The following is a 22,048-nucleotide window of genomic DNA, read 5'->3' on the forward strand; positions in this document are numbered from 1 at the left end:
ATTGGAACTTTACTCACATTCGTTGTAATTTGGTTCATGAAATTTTGAAGTTAGATGATCATATTTATAAGAATTAGTTTTTCTCTTGTCATCTAAGTAGTGTTTATCATCAGTAGGTATAAAGTGTTTTTATGTCTAAAAAAACCTATTATTTCATTCCCTCAAACTCGGAAAATAGGATATGTGACAAGAAGTCATGTTGAACTGATCAAAACTGATAATAATCCTAATTTATGGTCCTTTGAAACAAGTTAAGTTCTTATGCTTTTTCTAAGACTCAAATTGCTTGCCTTCAAAGGTTTGTCCAAAGCTCCAATTCTTGGGAGCTACACTGTAAGATGTAATGGTTACCCCATCACTACTAGTGACCTCAAATGAAAGAGGTTGGTTTTGTAGCAAAGCATTTACATGCCAGTTTTGACCCCAATTCCGACCCATAGAAATCCAACCAGTTCTTGAACCTTTAACTTTGACACCAACAATGTCTCCTATGCCACCCACATTACTGATCAGCACTGAATTGAAGATGCCGGAACCAGTAATCGTAAACCGCATTCCACCTTCCCTTATGCACTTTATCCTGCTCCAAAAAATACCATCGAAATCACGTTTATTTTTAAGAAATGTTAGACTTGGAAGTTGAAGAAAATGAAAGTTAAGAATGATGTACTACATATATTTCAGTATAAATTTACTTCAGGCAGAAAAGCTTCAAACAAATTAAAAAGAAATCTAAACATTAAAAAAATTAATTTCATATTCAATCTTTAATTGCATGTCAAAGACTTTTTTTATATATGAAGTTTTCAATTTCCTTTAGTATAAGACGGATTGAATCTCTGACCACCAGCATAAAGGACTAAAGTCTCATACCATTTGAATCAATTTATTGTTCGTAAAATCAAAGACTTTTTAATACTTAGTATTAGTATTAAGGAATATAACTTGTAAGTTTATTCTTGTAAAAGGGGAATGATGTGTAAGTAATCAATCTCATACAAAGGAAAGATTTCGGTGGTTTGCTCATACTTTTGGTAGGGCAGCTTTCCTTTTAATGAAAAATGTATCCGTTGGTTTCATAGTGATCATTTTTGGGTACTATCATATGATTTTAATTTTAATCATTGATTATTTAAATTGGTCTCCCAAATGGTAACCTATGATATGATTAAGCTTACCCCAACTCTTTTAACCGTTAACTTAATTAGTTCAATCAGTTGAGCTAGTCATCACACGCGATGCACTTAATAAACTTGGTAATACAAGTTAATAGTTGTCTTGTCACACATTCATTCATTCATAAAATATTCAAAATTTAGAAAGAAAATGAGCAGTGTACCTGCGATACTTCACCGGCATATTACCCCCTTTCCAAATAGCAATCTTCTCAAAAGCTTCAACCGGAAGCACAAAATGTTGTTTAGGAGGATTACAATGTCCACCTTCACTCTCCGCATCAAAACCATAATTCGGAGCACAGAAATTAGTAGCAGTCACAACAATCGACTTACCGGAGACACACCACCGACGATCAAAAGGAACATCCTCCTCAAGACATCGAAGCTCAAAGCACGCACCACAGATCTGACCACGCACGAATAGAGTTTCACTCAGAGCAGCTGATGCCGTTATACCGTAACCGTCTCTGTGAGTGTCTCCGTAGCCACACGCTCCATCTACTGCGTCTCTGGTGTCATCAGTGGCGGAGTAGTATGTGGCGTGAGCGGAGAGCCAATCGGAGACAGTGGAGGAGGGTGGTTCGGGGGAAGATTCGGAGAATGGTGTGGCTGGTGGTGATGGCGAAAAGTAATGTGAAGTAGTAGATGATGAAGTTAGTTGGAGGGTAATAATGTAAATTGAGATTGAGATTAACACACGCTGTGACATTTTGTGTTTGTTTTTAGTTATAGAGGTTGAGAATTTGAGAGTGAAGAATGAGTAGTAAATAGAACTAGAAGAACTTGTTTGTTCATCATTTTTCAAACCTTCGTTCAATTTTTTATTACTTGAGTTCTTGAGTACTGACACTTGTGTCACTGTGTACTGCAATTTACTAGAAGAAAAATGTATTTGTTTTTTTACTAAAAAAAAATAGTGTACCTTAATCATTTGGTCCTAAGTTTGATTCGGACACTGCTTGTGGAGAAGCATTTATTGAAAAAGGTCGACTACTTAAATAGATCTCATTAGTCTGTGCAGTCGAGCACGCAGAGAATACTTGATTTAAAAAAAAACAGTTTAGTAATGTTGGATTTCAGCGTTTGTGGTTCACATGGGAACTTAGATAACGATTTTTTGGGTGAGTGCGGTCCCCTTCAGCATACATGGACGGCTTGGAATGCTCCTCCCCTTTGTACTAGAACTGTATTTTGATTTGATTTACTGCTGACAGCTAACATAGCAGCAGAATTCTGGTTTTGGTGTTTTTCTAATCCTACTAATAATCTAATCTAATGGATAAAATAAAGGAAAATGTTATGAATGTCCATGTACCATTGTTTAAGTAATATTTCAAATTTGGTCAAGGCTCATTTTTGCATTGGACAGGGTCACCCCTATCATATCATTAATGAGGTAAAATCTTCTTTATATTTTTTCTATTTGTCCTTCTCTATTATTATAGGTTTGAAGAAGGAAAATGTTATTCAAACACAATTCGCTAACAAAATTATAATAAATATACACTTTTTATTTTTTTTAATATTATTAGCATACATCGGATTCAGTATTGTGAGTGGAGAGAGAAGATGTCGTATTTTTGTCCCACAAGTTCACGTTGATATAACACACATCAATTTTGAAGAATTTTAGAAATGCTAATTCTCTTATTGTAAAGCCTAACTCGTAGTTATGTTATATTCTAACTTTAAAGTTTCAAACCACAACACTTACTTAATCATCCTAAAATTAGAATAATGAAGAGTGAGAAACCTGTAAAACTGAATAAGAAGAAATAGAAAAAATAGTAATATTAAATTTTTGAAATGTTATAGTTACTATTTTTTCTATTTCTTGGGAGGGGACTAGGTCTAAAAAAACTCTTTAAAAATAGAAAAATAATCTTTATTATATAGGCTATGAATATTTTGAGCAAGAAATCCCACACATAGTGAAAAGAAACTTATATAGAGTTGGCGGTAAAGAGTGCCTTTGTTGGTAGTAAAATATATGTAACATAAACACTTCCACTGAGCATAAAGAGTTGTAAAACAAAAACACTAGACAAAAAAGGAAGCTTTGGACATTTGAACAACAGAACAATTTGCAACGAAACAAAAATGTCAAAATTTATAGCTCCCTCTTCCATGTTACTAGTTCATCCACCATATGTATGTTAGGATACACCGTACACGTTCAATGATGATGTCTATTTCTCGCATCTTCGCTATGGTTTTTCCCAAAGCAATAAATTAAGAGTTTCGCTCCTAACTCGTACGGTATCATTGTTATATTGAAGAGTGATTTTATTTCTTTGACATGCACCTTTTATATGGCACAAACCCTTTACCACAAGTTTCATGTCTCACTGTTACGTACTCTTAGCTTTGATATAGCTGATTTTTCACATAGTGAATTATTGCCTAGAAGTTCCAATTTTCCTTCCACCTTACTAAAATCTATGTTAATAGGTATTGGTTTGCATGCCTCAATTGTTGGAGAAGATGTTCTGCGAGTATCGGTTACAAATAGAGTCATCCCGAAAAGTTTAAGAGTTTGACGAGACGATTCTTCTATGATGCCGCTTTCTTTAGCAGAAACTATTTCATTGGTGAGAATCTCAAGTTTCTAGCAATAAGATCAAACGGAAGAATATGTAAATCATGCATAATTTTATCAAGATATTGTTGACAATAAGATAAAATGGATTCGGAAGTTAATTACCATAACGGCTTTTTCATCAGAAGCCGAATCAGCATCTAGCCTAGCTTCTTCCTTTGATGGTGTTTTGAATTCAGCAGATGTAAAAACACTTGCGCAAACACAGCTAATCGATGATATTGGAGATAAACTTACATTTATTGTATCTGAATCGGACGAACTAAGGCTTTCGGAACCAGGTGTAGATAGTACTGATTTGGGAGATTGGTTTTCTTGATCAAAATCTGATGTCTTCAGAGAAATAGGATTCATTACCTTTTTCGGGATTGAAATTCCTTTACTATCATCGGTCATCTCAACTAGCTTCCGAGGATAAGGATGCACAGGCTTTCGTTTGGGTCGAGGAGGAGGAATTTCAATTGAGCCCTTAGTTTTTGTTGTATACTCACTTTTATCGCGAAGAACCTGACATGGATTCAAGACAACGAAGTTAAGACTTAAGAGTGAAGTTTAAGCACAAATAGACGGACGAACCCTTCTATCTCAAAATCTTAACATTGTTTTGTTTATGATTGATGCTACAAAAAAATTTGCCTGAGAATAAACCTTAGAGAAAAACTTCTGAGCATGACTTCGAATTTGTACCGCAGTCTTTGTGCCAACATGTTCTGTGGTGAAAATAACGAATCTTAAAGCTTAAACCAAGTATAATCATACTCCTTAATTACTTAGTTCCCTTTTTAGCTATAAATCATTACAAAGCATACTTTCCTAATATATGAAAATATTAAACCAATGGTACCTTCAATGCGTCGCCAGGCCCGGCCATACAGCTTGAAGGCTTCTAGGAACTTGTTATGTTCTTCATCGGTCCATTTTTCTCTGTGTTTTGTTATAGTATATGGTTTCCTTATCTATTGAAGTAGAAAGTAAATTAATAAATTAATTATAACAAACAAGACACTAATCATGAATTTTTTTGCTATGAAGACACAGGAATCCATAGAGAACCTTAAGAGCATAGTCATTCGCGCAAGATAAGTGATCGCTGAGTTGAATATGTGTAACAGAATGTGATCCCGAATTCAAAGAAACTCCATTTCCAATTGAGTTTGAAGGGCTAACACTGAAACAAGTTAATCCATCTTGATCCTACATTTAGAAAAAGAGAAAACAAATATAATCTATATTGTAATCATTAAGAAGTACTAAAAAAAATTAAGATACCTTGTAAACCAAAAAAAAAAAAATTAAGATAACTTTAAGAGCTTACTAGACCAGAATCATTTATTCATCTATGTAATCCTATCTCTCAATTCTAGTCATTTGACTCATTTCTAAGGGGTAAGCAAAACACAATTAAGGTGTCTCTGTGAGCTTAACTCGGTTGATATGGACATCGCGTTTTATATACAGGGGTCGGAGTTCGAACCGGACACTCCACTTATTCACCTTAAGAGTGGAATTTCTAGCCACAAGGTAACCTAAAAAAACACAATCAAAGTTCTCGTTTTCAATGTTTTTAAAGGTGTTAGTTCAGTATAGTTCAAATCATGTTGGTGACATGAAATGTTTATGATACTGATTACTGGTACCCAAAGTTGTCTCAACTAATTTGGAGGCTCCGTTCTAATCTTAAAAATTGGACTCTAAAAGAAGCACAATTTTTTTTAAAAAAATCTTTATTCAAATCATAAATAACATCAAATGATATAAAAAGAGACATCCTAATAAATAAATAAAAAAATCATGTTTTAATCAATAATATCAAAATATAACTTCAAGATCAACTTTCTAGAGGTTTCAAATAAGGATGTGTGAATAAAAATTAATATGCTAAAAACATTTTTTTTTGAACAAGCAAGTATTATGCTAAAAACTTGTACCCATACTAACCCTGAGGTCATGTGCTAAAGGTTGTTGCACTTGCACATAAGAGACTGTTAGTACTTAGTACCACTTTAATTAATAATAATATAAATTTATATTTCTCTAAAAAAATTAAATAAAAAAAATTCCATTTCAACATCAATTGATATATATTTTGGATGTATATATATAAATGACATTTAATACTTAAAAAAAAACCAGTGTAAATATTCATCTGGAAATCATAACAAATACAATCACTATTCTGCGATCGGGAGGAACTGAAACCACTTGATGCCAGAACTGACCCCGAACCGGGAAGGGGTTGGAACCATTTAATGTCAGAACTGACCCCCGAACCAAATTCAACTAATGGTAAAAAAAAAAATACAATCACTATTCAATCTCAACCACAATCTCAGTGTTCAATAAAAGTGAGAGTAAATATATAGTAATAAAAAAAAATGAGAGTAAATTATCATAAAATGATTAATATCAAAGAAAACATAGCATAATCTTCTTATATAAATACAATACCTTACCAAAAGAATATATAAATATAATACATACTTGATTCGCCATATATATAGCTTCAGAAACCACTCTTCAAAATCTCCTTCTCCCCTCTTAGCTTTCTTCAATTTTGCCTATGGATTTAAATCTCCTAAATCAATTGCATGGATGTTGAGGTTACAGAATTGATCAGAATAAGAACATATAGATTGAGAAGCTTATGATGAAATCACTATATGAGAGAGTTTTTGTGATTTTAGTGAGAAAAAAAATACTAGAAGCAAAAAAGTGGGGGTGACACATCAGATGTTGATTGGAAAAAAATTAAAAAAGCACAAATTAAAGTGTTGTTATTTTAATTTATTTATTTTTCTTCATTATTATTAGTCCTGGATGGAGAATTTGAATGAATTTTGTGGCTCACGTATAAAGTTGTTGTGAACTCGTGTCGTACTTGTGTTGCACCTTAGCACCTGAATTTTATCTTAGTTTTTTTAAATTGAAATTTTGGGACAGAATCATTTTGTGGATAATTTCAAACAGTATATCTAGTGTCACACTGACTCGAGTGAGTTGGAAAGTGTCATTTGCAACATAATAATAATGAAGTCATGATTCTTTCCATTTATTTATCTATTTTTCTTTATAAAGGAAATAATAAATAATTGAAAATTCACACACATAAAGTGGATAGATTAATGTTCGAACGACGATTATGACATTCAATCTAACAATTTTAACATTTTTATCGGTTAAATTAAGATTTATGGACTATTTTTCTCTTTATTATTACTCTATTTTGAGGAGTTTTAGAATGTATATTATTCTAGTATTTTTTTCACAATATTAAATAACGAATCATATTTTCACTTTATCTATTATTTTTCACGAAATTTATTTTTTATAGGGACTATAGATTTCACTTATATTACTGGGACTAAAATAGGGATTGACCATATCTCTATTTGGGTAGGTAAACGAAATAACAGGTTATTAAACCTAATGTTTTTTAAAAGTGAAATGCTTATAAATCTAATGTTTTAAGGTTTTCGACACAATCCTGATATTATTTTTATCTCTTAACCATGGATATGCGTTTAGATGACCTTCCTAAAACGTGGTTTAGTAGTTTACAACTTAAACTTTTTGCAATGAACACTAGGAAAAATCTTTTGCCTAATCTATGGTGTATCCGTAGAATTAGTTTGAATCCCATTGTTTTAGCTTCTGATGATCAACATGTGACTTTCTCTATCTCTAATAGTGTAAAGGGGGTTTAAGACACACGGAGAGAAGGCTGGATAGAGTTGTTTGTAACCAAGCCAAGCTTGATTCATGTACTTCTTTGAAAGCGACCAAGGGTTGAATTTTTTAGTTTATTTTTTTTATTGTTATGTTTAATACCGTAAAAGGGAAAATGCTATGGTGCATTCCTTATTTGAACTGTTTTGATGCAGTCTTAATCTGACCAATGAGAATGCAGTGTTGACTCACTTTAAATTATATCATACAAACTACTTACCATGTATCTTTACATCTATTAATATTTTAACTAAGTCTCTAACTTATTAAAAGTTACAAAAGTAACCCAACATGTTTAAATTGTTTTATTAATTTTAATTGTCATTGTGAAAATCAATTACAACAACATCACAACAACATCATTGTTCTTTTAATACTTCAAACAAATGGTTTCTTCCATTACTTTTAAAAATAAAAATAAAAACTTGTCTTCTTCCATCATAATCATCAATTTGGGTTTACAAATAAATCAAAAAAATATTTCTTTATCTTCATTCCGATTGATCGAATCTGATTTATTAAAGGAAGTTCATTGTGTAGATCTATAATCTAGTTGATTGATGAGAAAAAACATAAAAGAAAGTTACAAAACATAATAGATCTGTTTAAAAAAAAAAATAGTAGATTTGTGTTCATTATGACTTAATAGATCTGGATTCAAAGTTGAAAAATAAGAACGAACATACCACTTCATCAACAAATCAAATGCAACAACTTTGTTGATGTTTGGGTAACCGTTGAATCGTTTTCAAGTTTTTGAAAATATGATTTTAGATTTTTTGTTTTAGGTCATTTGAATCAAAATTAAAATCATAAATGTATTGTAAATGATTTTTGTGATGTTTCCGGGCAATTAATTATTATTTTCGACGTTTAAATGGATCTGAAACCGTCGGATTTAAAGTTTTGGTTCACGGGTCGGAGTAACCCAGCTGAAGGTTAAAGATGATGTTATATATTTCTATCTATGGCTTGGTATATATAGCACATATCGCAAAACATGTCAATATATAGTCACCTGTCCGAGTAGTTTACCCTTTAGTCAATTGCTAAGATATCTCAGGTTCGATTCCTTGTTGTAACACTATTTGAACAAATATTTTTTAAATAGCCTTCAAACTACAAAAAAAGAAGGAAAACACTTAAACACTTGGCTGTTGTTATCTATCTACTGTATTAAGCTAGTATTAAGCTAATAGTTGCACACCAGATATATATTTCTGTTTATCAGTGCTGTTATCATTTTAATACCGTAGTTATTTTGAATTAAATGTCTATATGAGATATATAATTTTAATTGATTAGAGAGTAGTCGAAACATCTTTAATTAAGTAAAATTATTTTGAAATTATATTAATAAATTATTTATCAAAATCAAAATATTTTTAATTATTATGCAATATTAATTTTATTTTGAAATTTTAATAATTTTACCAAATCTTTTTGTTTTTTATTATAATAAAACTTGTGTTGATAACTTGATTAATCCCAGTCAAAGGGTGAGACTAGGGCACACACAATATATTTCGCCCGCGGTAGTTTGGCGCAATTTCTCCAAATTTTCCATTTATTTTTTTTATTTATATATATATTTTTCCCAATTTCGTCCCCGTGAGACGAAACACAAAATCCCTCTCTGGTTTCTTCTTTTCTTTAAAACCAAAAATGAACCATCGCGGAGCACTACATGAACCCTAATCTCCCTCTCTTTCATCTCTCTCTCCCTTTCCATCTTTCTCTCTTTCGTTCCCCACGACACTACTCACGCCTATAAAAACCCTACTCATTCATCATAACCACAACATTCTCATCTCTCACTCTCTCGCTCAAAATTAGGGCACAAATTTCCCAAATCAAATTCGTCTTCCTCGGAACTCTTCAATCGCTCGCTCATTTCAACAACTTGCTTGAATCGCAGAAAATAGTCTTTCCATCGATTCTAACTACAGGTATTTAATTTTTTCCTACTCCATCTTGTTCTTCTTCACAAATCGCAAGAAACAATTTCTCGATATTTTAGGTTTTTTAATTTTTTTTTTTAATTTTTTGATTTTCGGTGGTTGATTTTGATGTTCTGGAAATTGTGTGTGTATATATTACTGTAACGTAACTTCAATCGAAGATGCGATGTTGTTAATTTCTTGAGTCTGAGATTCAGAAATTATCCCTCTGTCTTACTGTGTTTTGGTGGAAAACGGCGTCGTTTTGGTACTATTTCTTTTGCGCACCTTGTAACCTTGAAACCCTAGATTTCGTGTGAGGAATTTTTTAGTTCGGAAACCCTAGATTTCGCCTGAGGAATTTTTTAGGGTTAAGATGTTTTAATAATTTGTGATAGTAGAAATTTGAAGTTTTTGGCTGAATCAGTGGATTTAATTTTGTGAGAAGATTTTGATGTTTTATTATTGTTTCTGATTCTCGTAAAAAAACTTCTATTTGCTGTTAAAAGTATGTTTGTTTTATCAACATATTTGATTTTGAACGTTTTGTTAAATTGAAAACTGATTAAATTTCTGTGTTGAATTTGGGAATTTATGTAGAGTTCTTGTAATCAGGGTGTTCATTGCGCTTTTGCATTGCAATATTAGGCAAGAAACTTGCTAGTTTTGAAACCCATTTGATTTTCAGAGTGTATATTCTGTGGAACTGATAAAGGTTTTTATGGGATCTTGGGTGAATGAATATAGGTTTGACAACGAAAGCTGGTTCATTGTTCTTGATTGCTACTTCTAAATAGTTGTTTCTAGTTTCTTTTGCTGTAAGGTACTATTTGCTAGAACCATTCACTGTAATGCATAAAGTTTGCACACATATTTTGTTTGCTATTATCTTGATATACACCTAATATTTGAAGAACTTTTTTTCTGCTCTCTTAAGATTTCCTTGGGGCATTGGGACTGTGTGCATTGGTCCATTTGATACTGTTTGTGTGTTATTTTTTATTTCAGTATTGAATAATTTCCTTGTTTACTTTTGAGGCTCAAATGTTGGGTGAGGATGGCAAAAATATATACCGAAATTCAAGTAACTGCAATTACTTGATTGATAAGACAAATATAACTGTTATATGTTAAGATATGTAAATAATTTTTAATTTTAATCCTCTGTACTGGAACATCATATTTTTATCCTTAACTCATCCATAATCTGCACCCCAAGGATAATGAGATGGAGTTTGCCTACGTCAGAAAATAAGGAACTATCTCATAATATCTTTTATATATTATGTTAGAATATCTCAAGTTATTTGTTAGGCTCAGTTTATAATTTTAGAGTATCTCTTTGGATTATATTGTTTGTATTATTCTTGTTATGATTTATTAAAAAATAAAAAAAATATATTCTTATTGTGATTTGTTTTTGATTTATGATTGAGTCTATGTATCCCTATAAATAGGGATTAGTTTTTAGTCTTTTGTATCAATCTACTATTAGTCGGTATCAATAATATTCAAGGTTCTTATTATTTTCTTTCTTCCTTTTATCTAAATTCTCACAGTTTCACCAACATCTATAATTGTTCTTCTAATTTCTTATCGATGTTTTTTGTCATTTGTTCTTTTTTTCCTAGAAATAGTAGACCATGGCAGATCATCGAAATGGAAGCACACAAGCTGCCAATGGAAAAGCTAGTGCAGCTGGATCGGCCTATACTATTGATCTGAATACCTTTCAAACCAGACTGAAGACATTTTATAAACATTGGGATGAAAGCAGGACAGATCTTTGGGGCTCTTCTGATGCAATTGCTGTTGCATGTCCTCCACCTTCAGACGATCTAAGATACCTGAAATCCACTGCTCTGTTCTTGTGGCTGCTTGGGTTTGAGTTTCCGGAAACTATAATGGTCTTCACAAAGGCACAGATTCATATCCTGTGCAGCCAAAAGAAGGCATCTATTCTTGAATCTGTCAAAAAATCTGCCAAAGAGTCAGTTGGTGTGGAGATTGTGTTGCATGTCAAGCCTAAAAATGACGATGGAACTTCTTTTATGGATGCTATTATTCGTGCCATTCGTGTTCAGTCAAAGTCTGATGGCCACGATTCTTCCACCGTTGGACACATAGCTAGAGAGGAACCCGAAGGGAAATTGCTTGATGCATGGGCCGAAAAATTAAAAAATTCAAAATTTAATCTGAGTGATGTGGCAAATGGGTTTTCTGCATTGTTTGCTGCAAAAAGTAATGAAGAGATTACATCCATTAAGAGAGCCGCATACCTCACAACCAGTGTGATGAAAAACTTTGTAGTTACAAAGCTTGAGAATGTAATTGACGAAGAGAAGAAAATTTTACATTCTACATTGATGGAGGAGACTGAGAAAGTCATACTGGAACCTTCCAAAGTCAACTGTAAACTGAAGGCAGATAATGTTGACATTTGTTACCCTCCGATTTTTCAGAGTGGAGGGAAGTTTGATCTTAAGCCCAGTGCTGTCAGCAACGATGAGCCACTTTACTATGACTCTGCCAGTGTGATTATATGTGCTGTCGGAGCCCGGTACAAGAGCTACTGCTCAAATATAGCTAGGACCTTCTTGATTGACGCAGACCCTATTCAAAGTAAGGCTTATGAGGTTCTTCTGAAAGCCCATGAAGCTGTTATTGGTTCTTTAAAGCCCGGTAACAAGTTGAGTGCTGCATATCAAGCTGCAGTTTCTGTTGTGGAAAAGGATGCCCCTGACATGGTTTCCTGCTTGACTAAGTCTGCTGGGACAGGCATTGGGATTGAGTTTCGAGAGTCAGGTTTGAATATTAATGCTAAGAATGAACAGATAGTTAAAGAAGGCATGGTATTCAATGTGTCGCTTGGATTTCAGAATTTGCAGTGCGAGAACAGTAAGGCTAAGAACAAGGTCTTCTCTCTCTTGCTTGCTGACACAATCATCATCAACAAAGACAAGATGGAAGTTGTGACTTCGATGAGCTCCAAAGCTTTAAAAGATGTGGCTTATTCTTTCAATGAGGACGAGGAAGAGGAAAAGCCTAAATCAAAGGTTGATCACAGTGGCGCAGAGTCCTTGATGTCTAAGACAACTCTAAGGTCAGACAATCATGAGATTTCAAAAGAGGAACTCCGAAGACAGCATCAGGCAGAATTAGCTCGTCAGAAAAATGAAGAAACTGCTAGGCGACTTGCTGGTGGTGGTAATGAGACAGGAGACAGCCGTTCCTCTTCCAGGTCTTCTGCAGAACTGGTTGCCTACAAGAACATAAACGACCTTCCCCCTCCCAGAGAGATGATGATTCAGATTGATCAAAAGAATGAAGCAGTTCTCTTGCCAATTAATGGAAGTATGGTTCCTTTCCATGTGGCTTTCATTCGAACGGTTTCCAGCCAGCAGGACACCAATCGCAATTGCTATGTAAGAATTATGTTTAATGTTCCTGGGACTCCTTTCAGTCCTCATGATTCACACTCAATGAAGTTCCAAGGATCTATATATTTGAAGGAAGCTTCATTCCGCTCCAAGGATTCAAGGCACATAAGTGAGGTTGTGCAATCCATCAAAGCACTCAGGCGTCAAGTTGTAGCCAGGGAGTCTGAGAGAGCTGAAAGAGCAACTTTGGTTACCCAGGAGAAACTGCAGCTTGCAAACAACAGATTTAAGCCAATAAGATTGCCTGACCTTTGGATTCGCCCTGCTTTTGGTGGTCGTGGAAGGAAGATACCGGGCACTCTTGAGGCTCATGTGAATGGATTTCGATATTCTACCACCAGATCTGATGAGCGTGTTGATGTAATGTTTGCCAATATAAAACATGCATTCTTCCAGCCGGCAGAAAATGAAATGATTACACTCCTGCACTTTCATCTGCACAACCATATTATGGTAGGAAATAAAAAGACCAAGGATGTTCAGTTTTATGTTGAGGTAATGGACATGGTCCAGAATGTTGGAGGCGGGAAGAGATCAGCTTATGATCCTGATGAGCTTGAAGAAGAACAAAGAGAAAGAGAGAGGAAGAACAAGATTAATGTAGAATTTCAAAGCTTTGTGAATCGGGTAAATGATCTATGGGGACAACCACAATTCAATGGTCTTGACTTGGAGTTTGATCAACCTCTCAGAGAACTTGGCTTCCCTGGGGTACCTCATAAATCTTCAGTATTTATTGTCCCTACTTCAGCCTGCCTTGTTGAACTGATAGAGACTCCTTTCCTTGTTGTCACCCTAAGTGAGATTGAGATTGTCAATCTGGAGAGGGTTGGACTTGGGCAGAAGAACTTTGATATGACAATTGTATTTAAGGACTTCAAGCGGGATGTCCTCAGGATTGATTCTATCCCTTCTACATCACTTGATGGCATCAAGGAGTGGCTTGACACAACAGACATAAAATATTATGAAAGCAGGCTGAATCTGAACTGGCGTCAGATCTTGAAGACAATCACAGATGAGCCTCAAAGCTTCATTGATGGTGGTGGCTGGGAGTTTCTGAATTTGGAAGCTACTGATTCAGAGTCTGACAACTCGGAGGAATCAGATCAAGGTTATGAACCATCAGATGTGGAACCTGAATCAGATTCTGAAGAGGAGGATTCTGAGACTGATCTAGTTCCATCTGATGAGGATGATGATACAGAGGAAGATGACGACGATGATTCAGAGGAAGAGAAAGGAAAGACATGGGAAGAACTGGAGAAGGAAGCTAGCAATGCAGACAGGGAGAAAGGGAATGAGTCTGACAGTGAAGAAGACAGGAAAAGAAGGAAGGCAAAAGCTGCCTTTGGTAAGTCACGAGGCAACCTAAGTAGTAGCATGCCGAAGCGGCCCAAGTTAAGATAGATTATGGTTTTTGCTCTTGGTCATTTTGATGTTCAAGTATTGTTGATTTGCGTAGTTGTGTCTGGACGAGTTGTCTTTATGATTGTAAGTTAGGTTCTCCATTAATATAGTTCAGCCGCTTGACTGGAATTCTTAATCCTTGGCTCCAATGTATGTCCTTTAAATGCTTACGTGGTTATTATGTCTTTTTAAGTACTGCTGCTATTTTTATTTCCATCATGCTACTCGATCTTTCTTTTGGTTATGTGCTTTTTTTTGTTTATATTTTCTTGTCTTTTTCCTGTTGGCTGTTTTCTCTACAAAACAGTAGATGGATGAACATTGAAGGGTGAAACATTATGCTGGATGTATTTTCCTTGGAGCTATGTTATTTCACCGAAGTTTTAGAGACCTTAAAAATTTGTATCTTGGGTTTTGTTCATCTTTTGATAACAAAGATTTAATATTAGAAATTAAAGTAGTAAACTAGGAGGATCTTGTCGCCTAGATGTAATAACATTAATAACAATTTGACTCACTTTCAAACATGATATAAGAGGAGTCCCTTTGTATTACTTCACTGGCATATCTTCCTTCATAGCCATACCTTCACCTTCAATTGTGTTAAGCCTTCCATGGACGATATTAGAGTTCACCTTCAATTGTGTTAAGCCTTCCATGGACGATATTAGAGCCTGCTAAAACAAATCTACCTTAATGATCATGTCTGAACAACCCCGAACCTGTTGCACCAGCTGTAGCAAAGAAACTTGCACCTACATTACATTACAAATAACCTTGTCTTGGAGGCAGCCATTGCTATGTCACACGGCGAGCAACATGGTGTTGCGCTGTTGTATGAATCTGGGCAGCAAGTTCGGATTATTACCAATGCTAGAATCAAAAAAAGAGGATCAAGAAAAGTATCTATCCTTGAATAGGCGAGGAACCAAAATGTGTTTGGTTTAGAGATAAAATTTCATTCTTGTTCTGCCAGCATTTCCATACTAAACATTTGGAAGTTTAAAAAACGAACACCTCCATCTTCTTTGGGACACACCGATCTTACCCAAGATAACCACCATATACCTTTATTGTTAGTACCACCACCCCACCAAAAAACATTGATCATTCTTTCTATTTCGGTGACTAAAGAATCTGGTAAGAGGTAAATACTTATAAGTTATAACATAAGAAGAAATTGCTTGCAACACGAATTTAACCATAATATTTCGTACTAGATTCAGAAAGTGAAGCACTCAATATTGTTAGTACCACCACCCCACCAATAATGGTTTCTTATGCTCAATAAGTAGAGAGGGGATATATTAAGATATATCAAGTGCGATTTAGGTCATTGATTAGAAGAGTTGAAGTTAAACATATAAGTGTGATAACCCATAAATATCATGTTTCAAAGTTTTAGGTGATGACCCATAAGTTTTATAGTTTAGTCAAAAAAACAAAATTATAGAAAAAAACAAAAATAATAAAATGACTATAGAAGTTTAGACATAAAAAAAAAGATTAGTACAAAAATTACTAACAATATATTAAAAGTAATTGCAACCAAGTTACCTAATTTTTCCTCATCAATTTTAATAATTTTCTAGATTTTCTACCCTTAAATGTAATTTTATTCGAATAATAATTTTCAGTTGCAGAAAATCTACGCATAAAAATATGAACCACCCAATCCAATAACATAAAAGAAGTTGAGAAAATCGCCGCATAAGAGTGGAGTCGGGGTTCGATCCCCAACACTTAATTTTTTTCATTTTAAAAAAGGTGAAATTCCAACTATTAGGTTATTTGACCCAAAAAAAAAATTATTTAAAAAAATACACGGAACAATAGATTTAATAAAATAAATTTATAGATTTTTTTTTGAAAAGGCAAAAATAAAATATATATTAACAAATAATCTCCTTAGCACAAGGAGTGCAAAAAAAAATACAAAATGTCATGAACAAGTAACAACATCAGAACTAATATATGCCAAAACAAATACACGGGCTCGACCATCAACTATGGTAGTTTGAGACTAGATTAAAGTTCGTAGTCTTCAACCACCGATAAGAATAAAGTTTGACCTTGTCCAACAGTTGAGGTAGGGAGCACTCTGAATTTCTGAATAATCTCTGATTTCTTTCATTCCACACAACTCATACACAAACGAGTCAAATGAGCTGCATGAAAGATCGTTGTGCATGGAGACCACATGACGAGAAAATGAACTGAATAAAATGGTCTGATAAATGTTGAGTGTCGACTGACGAGAAACCAATCCAAGACTGAACCGGCGACCACATGGAGCTGAAAAATCTGCATGAAAGGAATAAGTGTTGAGCTGATTCAACACCACCGCAATCGGATACACAAAAATGAGCGTTTGGAAAAATGAGATGCCTCGAGTCACCAGGTTTACTTTTGTGGGCAACTTGTTGCGCAAGAGTCTCCAAGCAAAAATAGAAACCTCTAGGGACCTGTTTGTGCCATATAAAATCTTCAGTTTTTTAACAAATTTTTAAATATTTTATTTTAAATAATTTTTTTGGTAGAGTCTATATAAATTTTCTACCTTAATATAATAATAAACTTAAATATTGAATAAAAGTCATAGACTCGAGCGAATGCATGAGTCTCTAAACTAGTATTATCTAAAAAAGATGAAAAAACTGTTACAAACATACTCTTAATTACTTCTAACAGGGACGGATTCAAAGGGGGGCAGGCAGTGGCCAAGGCCCCCCCCTCCCCCTCATATATGTATATAATAATATATATTATCAAGTCTCAATTCAACTATCTATTTATAACACTTTAGTTGAGTATTATACATACATAAAATAATATTATAATATGATAAAAATACACGCATAAAAAATAGTATATATATGAGGAGAGCAAACAATGATTTCTTCTTTAAATATATGAGATGTTGTCAATACAGTGTATTGAAATAATAAAAATATTTTCAAATCTGTCTATTATTAGTAATGTTTTGGACAAATCGACTAATACAAAACATATTTGAGGACCAAACTAACAAACAAAAGATAAATTTGAGGGTTTGAGAATCAAAATAACTAAAAAAAAATATATGTTTAAGAGTCAAAATAATTGTTCTTATTTTCGGCCCCCCGTATAGTAAGTTTCTGGATCCGTCCCTGACTTCTAATAATTTGAGAAAAAATTTACTGATAATAATTATTTTTTATCTATTTATTTTCTCTTAAAGAAAATTGATCCTTAAGAATATGATTTATAATAATGATTTTAGAGGGAATGTAATTTTTTTATTCAAATGGAATTAATAATATTATTTTAGAGCAGTGCTACATGATACGACGGCTTCTCTCGTCAAATTTACTCATAATTTGTTTATAATTTTAGAGGGAATGTTTATAATTTTCTCATAAATCAACTTCATATAGTATAGTTTATACCGTTTCAAGGATAAATTAAACTAATTAAACAAAAAAAGCAAGCATAAAGTGACCAAATACTACCATACTCTTTAATTGGAAAAGTTACACGTATATACCTTTTTAAAATATATACAGTAATATAGAAATTTGTTTTTTTAAGGGTATGTTTAGAATTTTTAGGATTAATTTATTTTTGGTATAGCCATGATAGATAAAACAAGAAGTTAAGATTATTCTTCATGTAATACGTACTATATCTAACGAGATGTTCTCATATTAATATATATATATATATATATATATATATATATATATATATATATATATATATATATATATATATATATATATATATATATATATATATATATATATATATCCACTAAATTATGCAATTAAAAAAAAAAGTTTCTTGGAAGATAATTCATCAAAAGGGTTTCTTGAAAGATAATTCATCAAAAGTTAGTTTCTTTGAAACTTCCATGATCCACTTCATTTTTATTGGAGGGTCATTCCCCAAATGGGCCCACACCAAGTTATATAAACGAAAACAAAACAAGAGAGCTGCGTAGAAAGAAGTAACGTGCGCGAAAAGGAAAAGAAGAAAAGAGAGAACCGTAGCGCGGTCGCATTAGTTGCTGCTTTTATTGTTCGGTTTCCATATTTCGTAATCGGTTAGTGTTTTCTTTCTTCTTCTCTTGTGTTACTAGGATAGGTTTATCGTACCATTATAGCGATTTTGTTTTTGCTGAATTAGGTATGAGTTGTCTTTCACATTTCTCTTTGGGTTAATTGGATATCTCCGAGCCTATTTATAAAGACTAGGGTTAACTGATGATCTTAACTGTTGACTAGAACAGGTGGATGACCAGTTGACAGTCCGTTGAACAGGTGGTTGATAGCGGGTTGAGTAGCTGATCCACGGAAGGGGTTGTACCTGCAAGTGCTCCGATGCCAAAGTTAGAGAGTAAATGAGAGCACAGAGATACAAGAGAGAGAAAATTAATGAGTGAAAGTTAGGAGAGCTTATATAGCCCCCAGCTCTGGGCCAAATGTCCTCTTATTGGGTTGGATCTGTTTAGGCCCAATAAGATGGACTGCCAAGATATTACCTTTAGATAGTTTGTGAAACAGTAATCTGCTCATATCTTGGTGGAGAGGTTCCACCATGTTCTGCTGACATGGATGTGGTTGGGCAAGCCATGTTGGGTTTAGAGGGTGTAATGCTGGACTAATTCTAGTCTAGACCAGACCAACTGGATATCTCCGCGCATAACTATAAAGACTAAAGCGGTGTTTATTTTGTGAAAATATTTTTTGTTTCCTGTTTCTAAAACGTTTGTTTATTTCAAATTGATGAAAAACTATTAGACCGAATCATTGTGATATTGACAGATGATGAAAACAAATTAAGGATGATGATTCTCGGAGAAAATCAAAATAATTCTTTTCGCATTCTCATTGTTGAAAAAAACGAAACAATTGTTCACTTCTCTCTTACCTCTTATAAGCAAGTAAAATTAACATAGCCCAGTGGTGTTAGCTTAGGATCTTGGAGTATATTTCTCTCAAGATCTCATGTTCGATTTCTTGGTGACAATTTCGGTGGGTCGGTCCATAAACTCGGGCTTAAATGGGGTACCACAAGTGGGGCAGTGAAATTGGTCCCTTCGGATTAGTCGATCTTGAATCTATAAATAATTCTAGCTTGCATATTCGTGGAACTCAATTTCATTTTTAAAGGTTCTATCTATCTTTTGACAACTAAACGAAAAGTTTCACTACTTAGACCCTATAGCAACCTTTCTAAGGTATAGCCTTACAATTAGATTGACAAGGCATAAGTCGCTTCCTCGAAGTGGCTTGTCAACCACGATTTCCCTCCCTCAAAACAATGCTCCTCACCAACCTTAACGGGCCTTATTGTTGAGTATTGCATTCAAAACTAATAGAATAAAAATGAATCCGTCTATATTTAGTGTACATTATATTGATTCTATAATTATAAATTATTAGTTTCTTAAATATAGACAATTTTATTTTTATTCTATTAAATTTTTTAGTTAAGCTAGAGTAGTCTTGTTACTTAGAGTGTGTTTGATTCGCAAAACAATAAATACTGGACAGAACAAGATAGTACAGGACCAGACAAAATTATACCGAAGAAAGATAGGGTGATAATATTTTTTTTATATTCGAAAATAAAATAGGTATTTTCGTATTTTTTATAGTGGTACTGTGTGGACAAAAAGTTGTCATGTGGTTCAGTGGTGGACACAAATTCTTGTTTTTGTCATGTCCCTTGATGCATATTTTGTTCCCTTGATGCCTATTTTGTTCAGTCCCTTAAGCAGTTTTTGTGGAAACAAAAATTGTCCTGTCCAGTCTCCTGTTTTTTAGCAGATCAAACGCAAAATAAAATTAGATTGGATGTTTTTGTCTCTGATATTTTTTATTGTTATTTGTAATGTTAAATTGCATTTTTATATTTGCCTATATAAGAAAAGTGAAAGAATATGTATTCCATATACTTTCCAAGAAAATTCCACAAGCTTATAGTCAAGTCAACTAACCAAATTCATTTATCTTTTCACAGGTGTTGAAAAAGCAATAAGCTCATTCATTCATTCATTCTTGTCTCTGAATGCATGGAGCAAAAGAATTCTCAAACAATTTCCACTACTTCTTCTCATGACAATAACATTTTGGATCTTTTTGGCCACTACCAGTTTGAAAATGGATCATCTCAGGTTTTATTTTTAGATGTTAATCAGAATGAAAAAGGTGGAACTTTCCTTAACCATTCCTTAAGCTTCTCAGTTGAAAATTTTGTCCAAACACTTGCTTCATGCAATGGCTTAATTCTCTTCTCAGGTTATAGTATTGAATCTATTGATCAATCTTGCTACTATGTCTTCAATCCTCTCACAAAACAATCTACCATGATTCCTCAACCTTGTATACAAGGATATGTTGTTAGTGTTGGTTTAGCCTCTAATGATGATAATAATCAATTTAAGATTGTGCTTATTGAAGAAAATTCTTCCAAATTGATTAATGGACTAGAATTTCATATTTTCTCATCTGATGATGACACAAACAAATGGAACAAGGTAAGCCATTATATCGATTTGACTTTGCCTTCTTTGCCCGAAATCGAGTTTAAAGAACTTTCGATACATCCTCTTTACTCAAATGGTTCAATTCATTGGGAAATAGGTGGATACTTATTGGTGTATAATGTTGAAAAAAACAACTGTGAGTTGATAGAACTGCCGAATTTTTTCGAAGACTGGTCATGGCAATCGACGATGACTTATCGTCGATGTTTATGTGAATCGAGAGGACGTGTTTACTATTGTTATACTGATTTTGATGGTTTTCACATTTGGGAGCTTCTTAAGAAGAATCATAATCTTGGGCTTGGGCCATTCTATGATTCCAAAAAACTTAGATGGAAATTAGTTCATAGTGTCATGCATGAATTTTTTCTTTCCAAGCATCAAGTTTTTTGTGACACTTTATTTAAATGGGAGCCTTATAAGATTGCACCTATTGCTTATAGTGAAAAAGCACAAACTATATATTTGCAGATTCCAGGTGCTGTTGTTGGTTATAATTTTGATACAAGAAATTTGAGATCAATTTGTAGATATTCATATCAAGATATGAACTTCAGTTGCTGCTCATTTTTTTCTACATTTGCTTTTGGGACTCACAATGTGCTTAGAGGAAAGGACTTGGTAACTAATGGAGAAATAATGGAGCTGAATTTACCAATAGGAGAAATTGAAAAGTTGTCTTTTTAGATTAAGGTTTGGTGATTTTGTTTTGTAAAGAATTCAATTATGCTACTATAGTTATTTTCACATTTTGCTTGTTAAACAATTATATAGGAATGTTTGTGTTTTGAAGTACATTTAAACTTGATACAATTAGACATTATCATCTCTCTTTTTTTTTTTTTTTTTTTTTTTTTTTAATTGATCATTTGGTTGTATTTACTTTTGTGTGATCATCAAGTAATTTGTCTTCTTGGTCAATATAATAGTAAAAATTATATAAATATGATATTTTGAAAATACTCATCGAGATGAATCCAACAACATCTTATATGCTAATATTTATTTTTATTTATTAGTAGAAAAATAGAGTCAAAGTAAGATATGTGAATAGTGTATATAGTCAAAATGACTCACTCATTTTGGGACGGAGGGAGTATATGTTTCAAAGTGTGACGTATCGGTCAAAAAGCCTCATTATGAATCTATTGATCGACCTTTAGTTGTAGAAGTAGTGAAGGCCGTACAAATCTTCATACCTTTTATTCTTCAAATATATAGCG

At 33.4% G+C, this 22,048-nt stretch overlaps 4 protein-coding genes across 5 annotated transcripts; 2 read left to right on the plus strand and 2 right to left on the minus strand.

The window, feature by feature from the left end:
* Positions 1-175: 175 nt before the first annotated feature.
* Positions 176-2,187, minus strand: LOC123916217 (expansin-A13-like). The gene is made up of 2 exons (XM_045967619.1): positions 1,340-2,187; positions 176-580 (listed from the first exon to the last, which is right to left on the minus strand). Exons 1-2 carry the CDS (start codon positions 2,107-2,109, stop codon positions 271-273), a joined length of 1,080 nt encoding a protein of 359 aa, XP_045823575.1. The 5' UTR covers positions 2,110-2,187; the 3' UTR covers positions 176-270.
* Positions 2,188-3,374: 1,187 nt separating this feature from the next.
* On the minus strand, positions 3,375-6,683 carry LOC123916218 (protein REVEILLE 1-like). Of its 2 annotated transcripts, XM_045967621.1 has the most exons (7): positions 6,259-6,661; positions 4,831-4,971; positions 4,622-4,733; positions 4,426-4,487; positions 3,961-4,284; positions 3,883-3,903; positions 3,375-3,786 (listed from the first exon to the last, which is right to left on the minus strand). In XM_045967621.1, the coding sequence occupies exons 1-7, from the start codon at positions 6,268-6,270 to the stop codon at positions 3,517-3,519; spliced, it is 942 nt and encodes a 313-aa protein (XP_045823577.1). In that variant the 5' UTR covers positions 6,271-6,661; the 3' UTR covers positions 3,375-3,516. The 2 variants fall into 2 exon arrangements, with proteins under 2 accessions (XP_045823577.1, XP_045823576.1); XM_045967620.1 differs by having other exon boundaries at positions 3,883-4,284; positions 6,259-6,683.
* Positions 6,684-8,993: 2,310 nt separating this feature from the next.
* Positions 8,994-14,485, plus strand: LOC123916534 (FACT complex subunit SPT16). The gene is made up of 2 exons (XM_045968007.1): positions 8,994-9,452; positions 11,075-14,485. The coding sequence occupies exon 2, from the start codon at positions 11,087-11,089 to the stop codon at positions 14,291-14,293; it is 3,207 nt and encodes a 1,068-aa protein (XP_045823963.1). The 5' UTR covers positions 8,994-9,452; positions 11,075-11,086; the 3' UTR covers positions 14,294-14,485.
* Positions 14,486-18,181: 3,696 nt separating this feature from the next.
* Positions 18,182-21,651, plus strand: LOC123919022 (F-box protein At5g07610-like). Its single transcript, XM_045971245.1, has 2 exons — positions 18,182-18,377; positions 20,300-21,651. The coding sequence occupies exon 2, from the start codon at positions 20,352-20,354 to the stop codon at positions 21,510-21,512; it is 1,161 nt and encodes a 386-aa protein (XP_045827201.1). The 5' UTR covers positions 18,182-18,377; positions 20,300-20,351; the 3' UTR covers positions 21,513-21,651.
* Positions 21,652-22,048: the final 397 nt, after the last annotated feature.

Source organism: Trifolium pratense, linkage group LG3 (genome assembly GCF_020283565.1).
Source record: "Trifolium pratense cultivar HEN17-A07 linkage group LG3, ARS_RC_1.1, whole genome shotgun sequence".
Taxonomy (NCBI): Eukaryota; Viridiplantae; Streptophyta; class Magnoliopsida; order Fabales; family Fabaceae; genus Trifolium; species Trifolium pratense.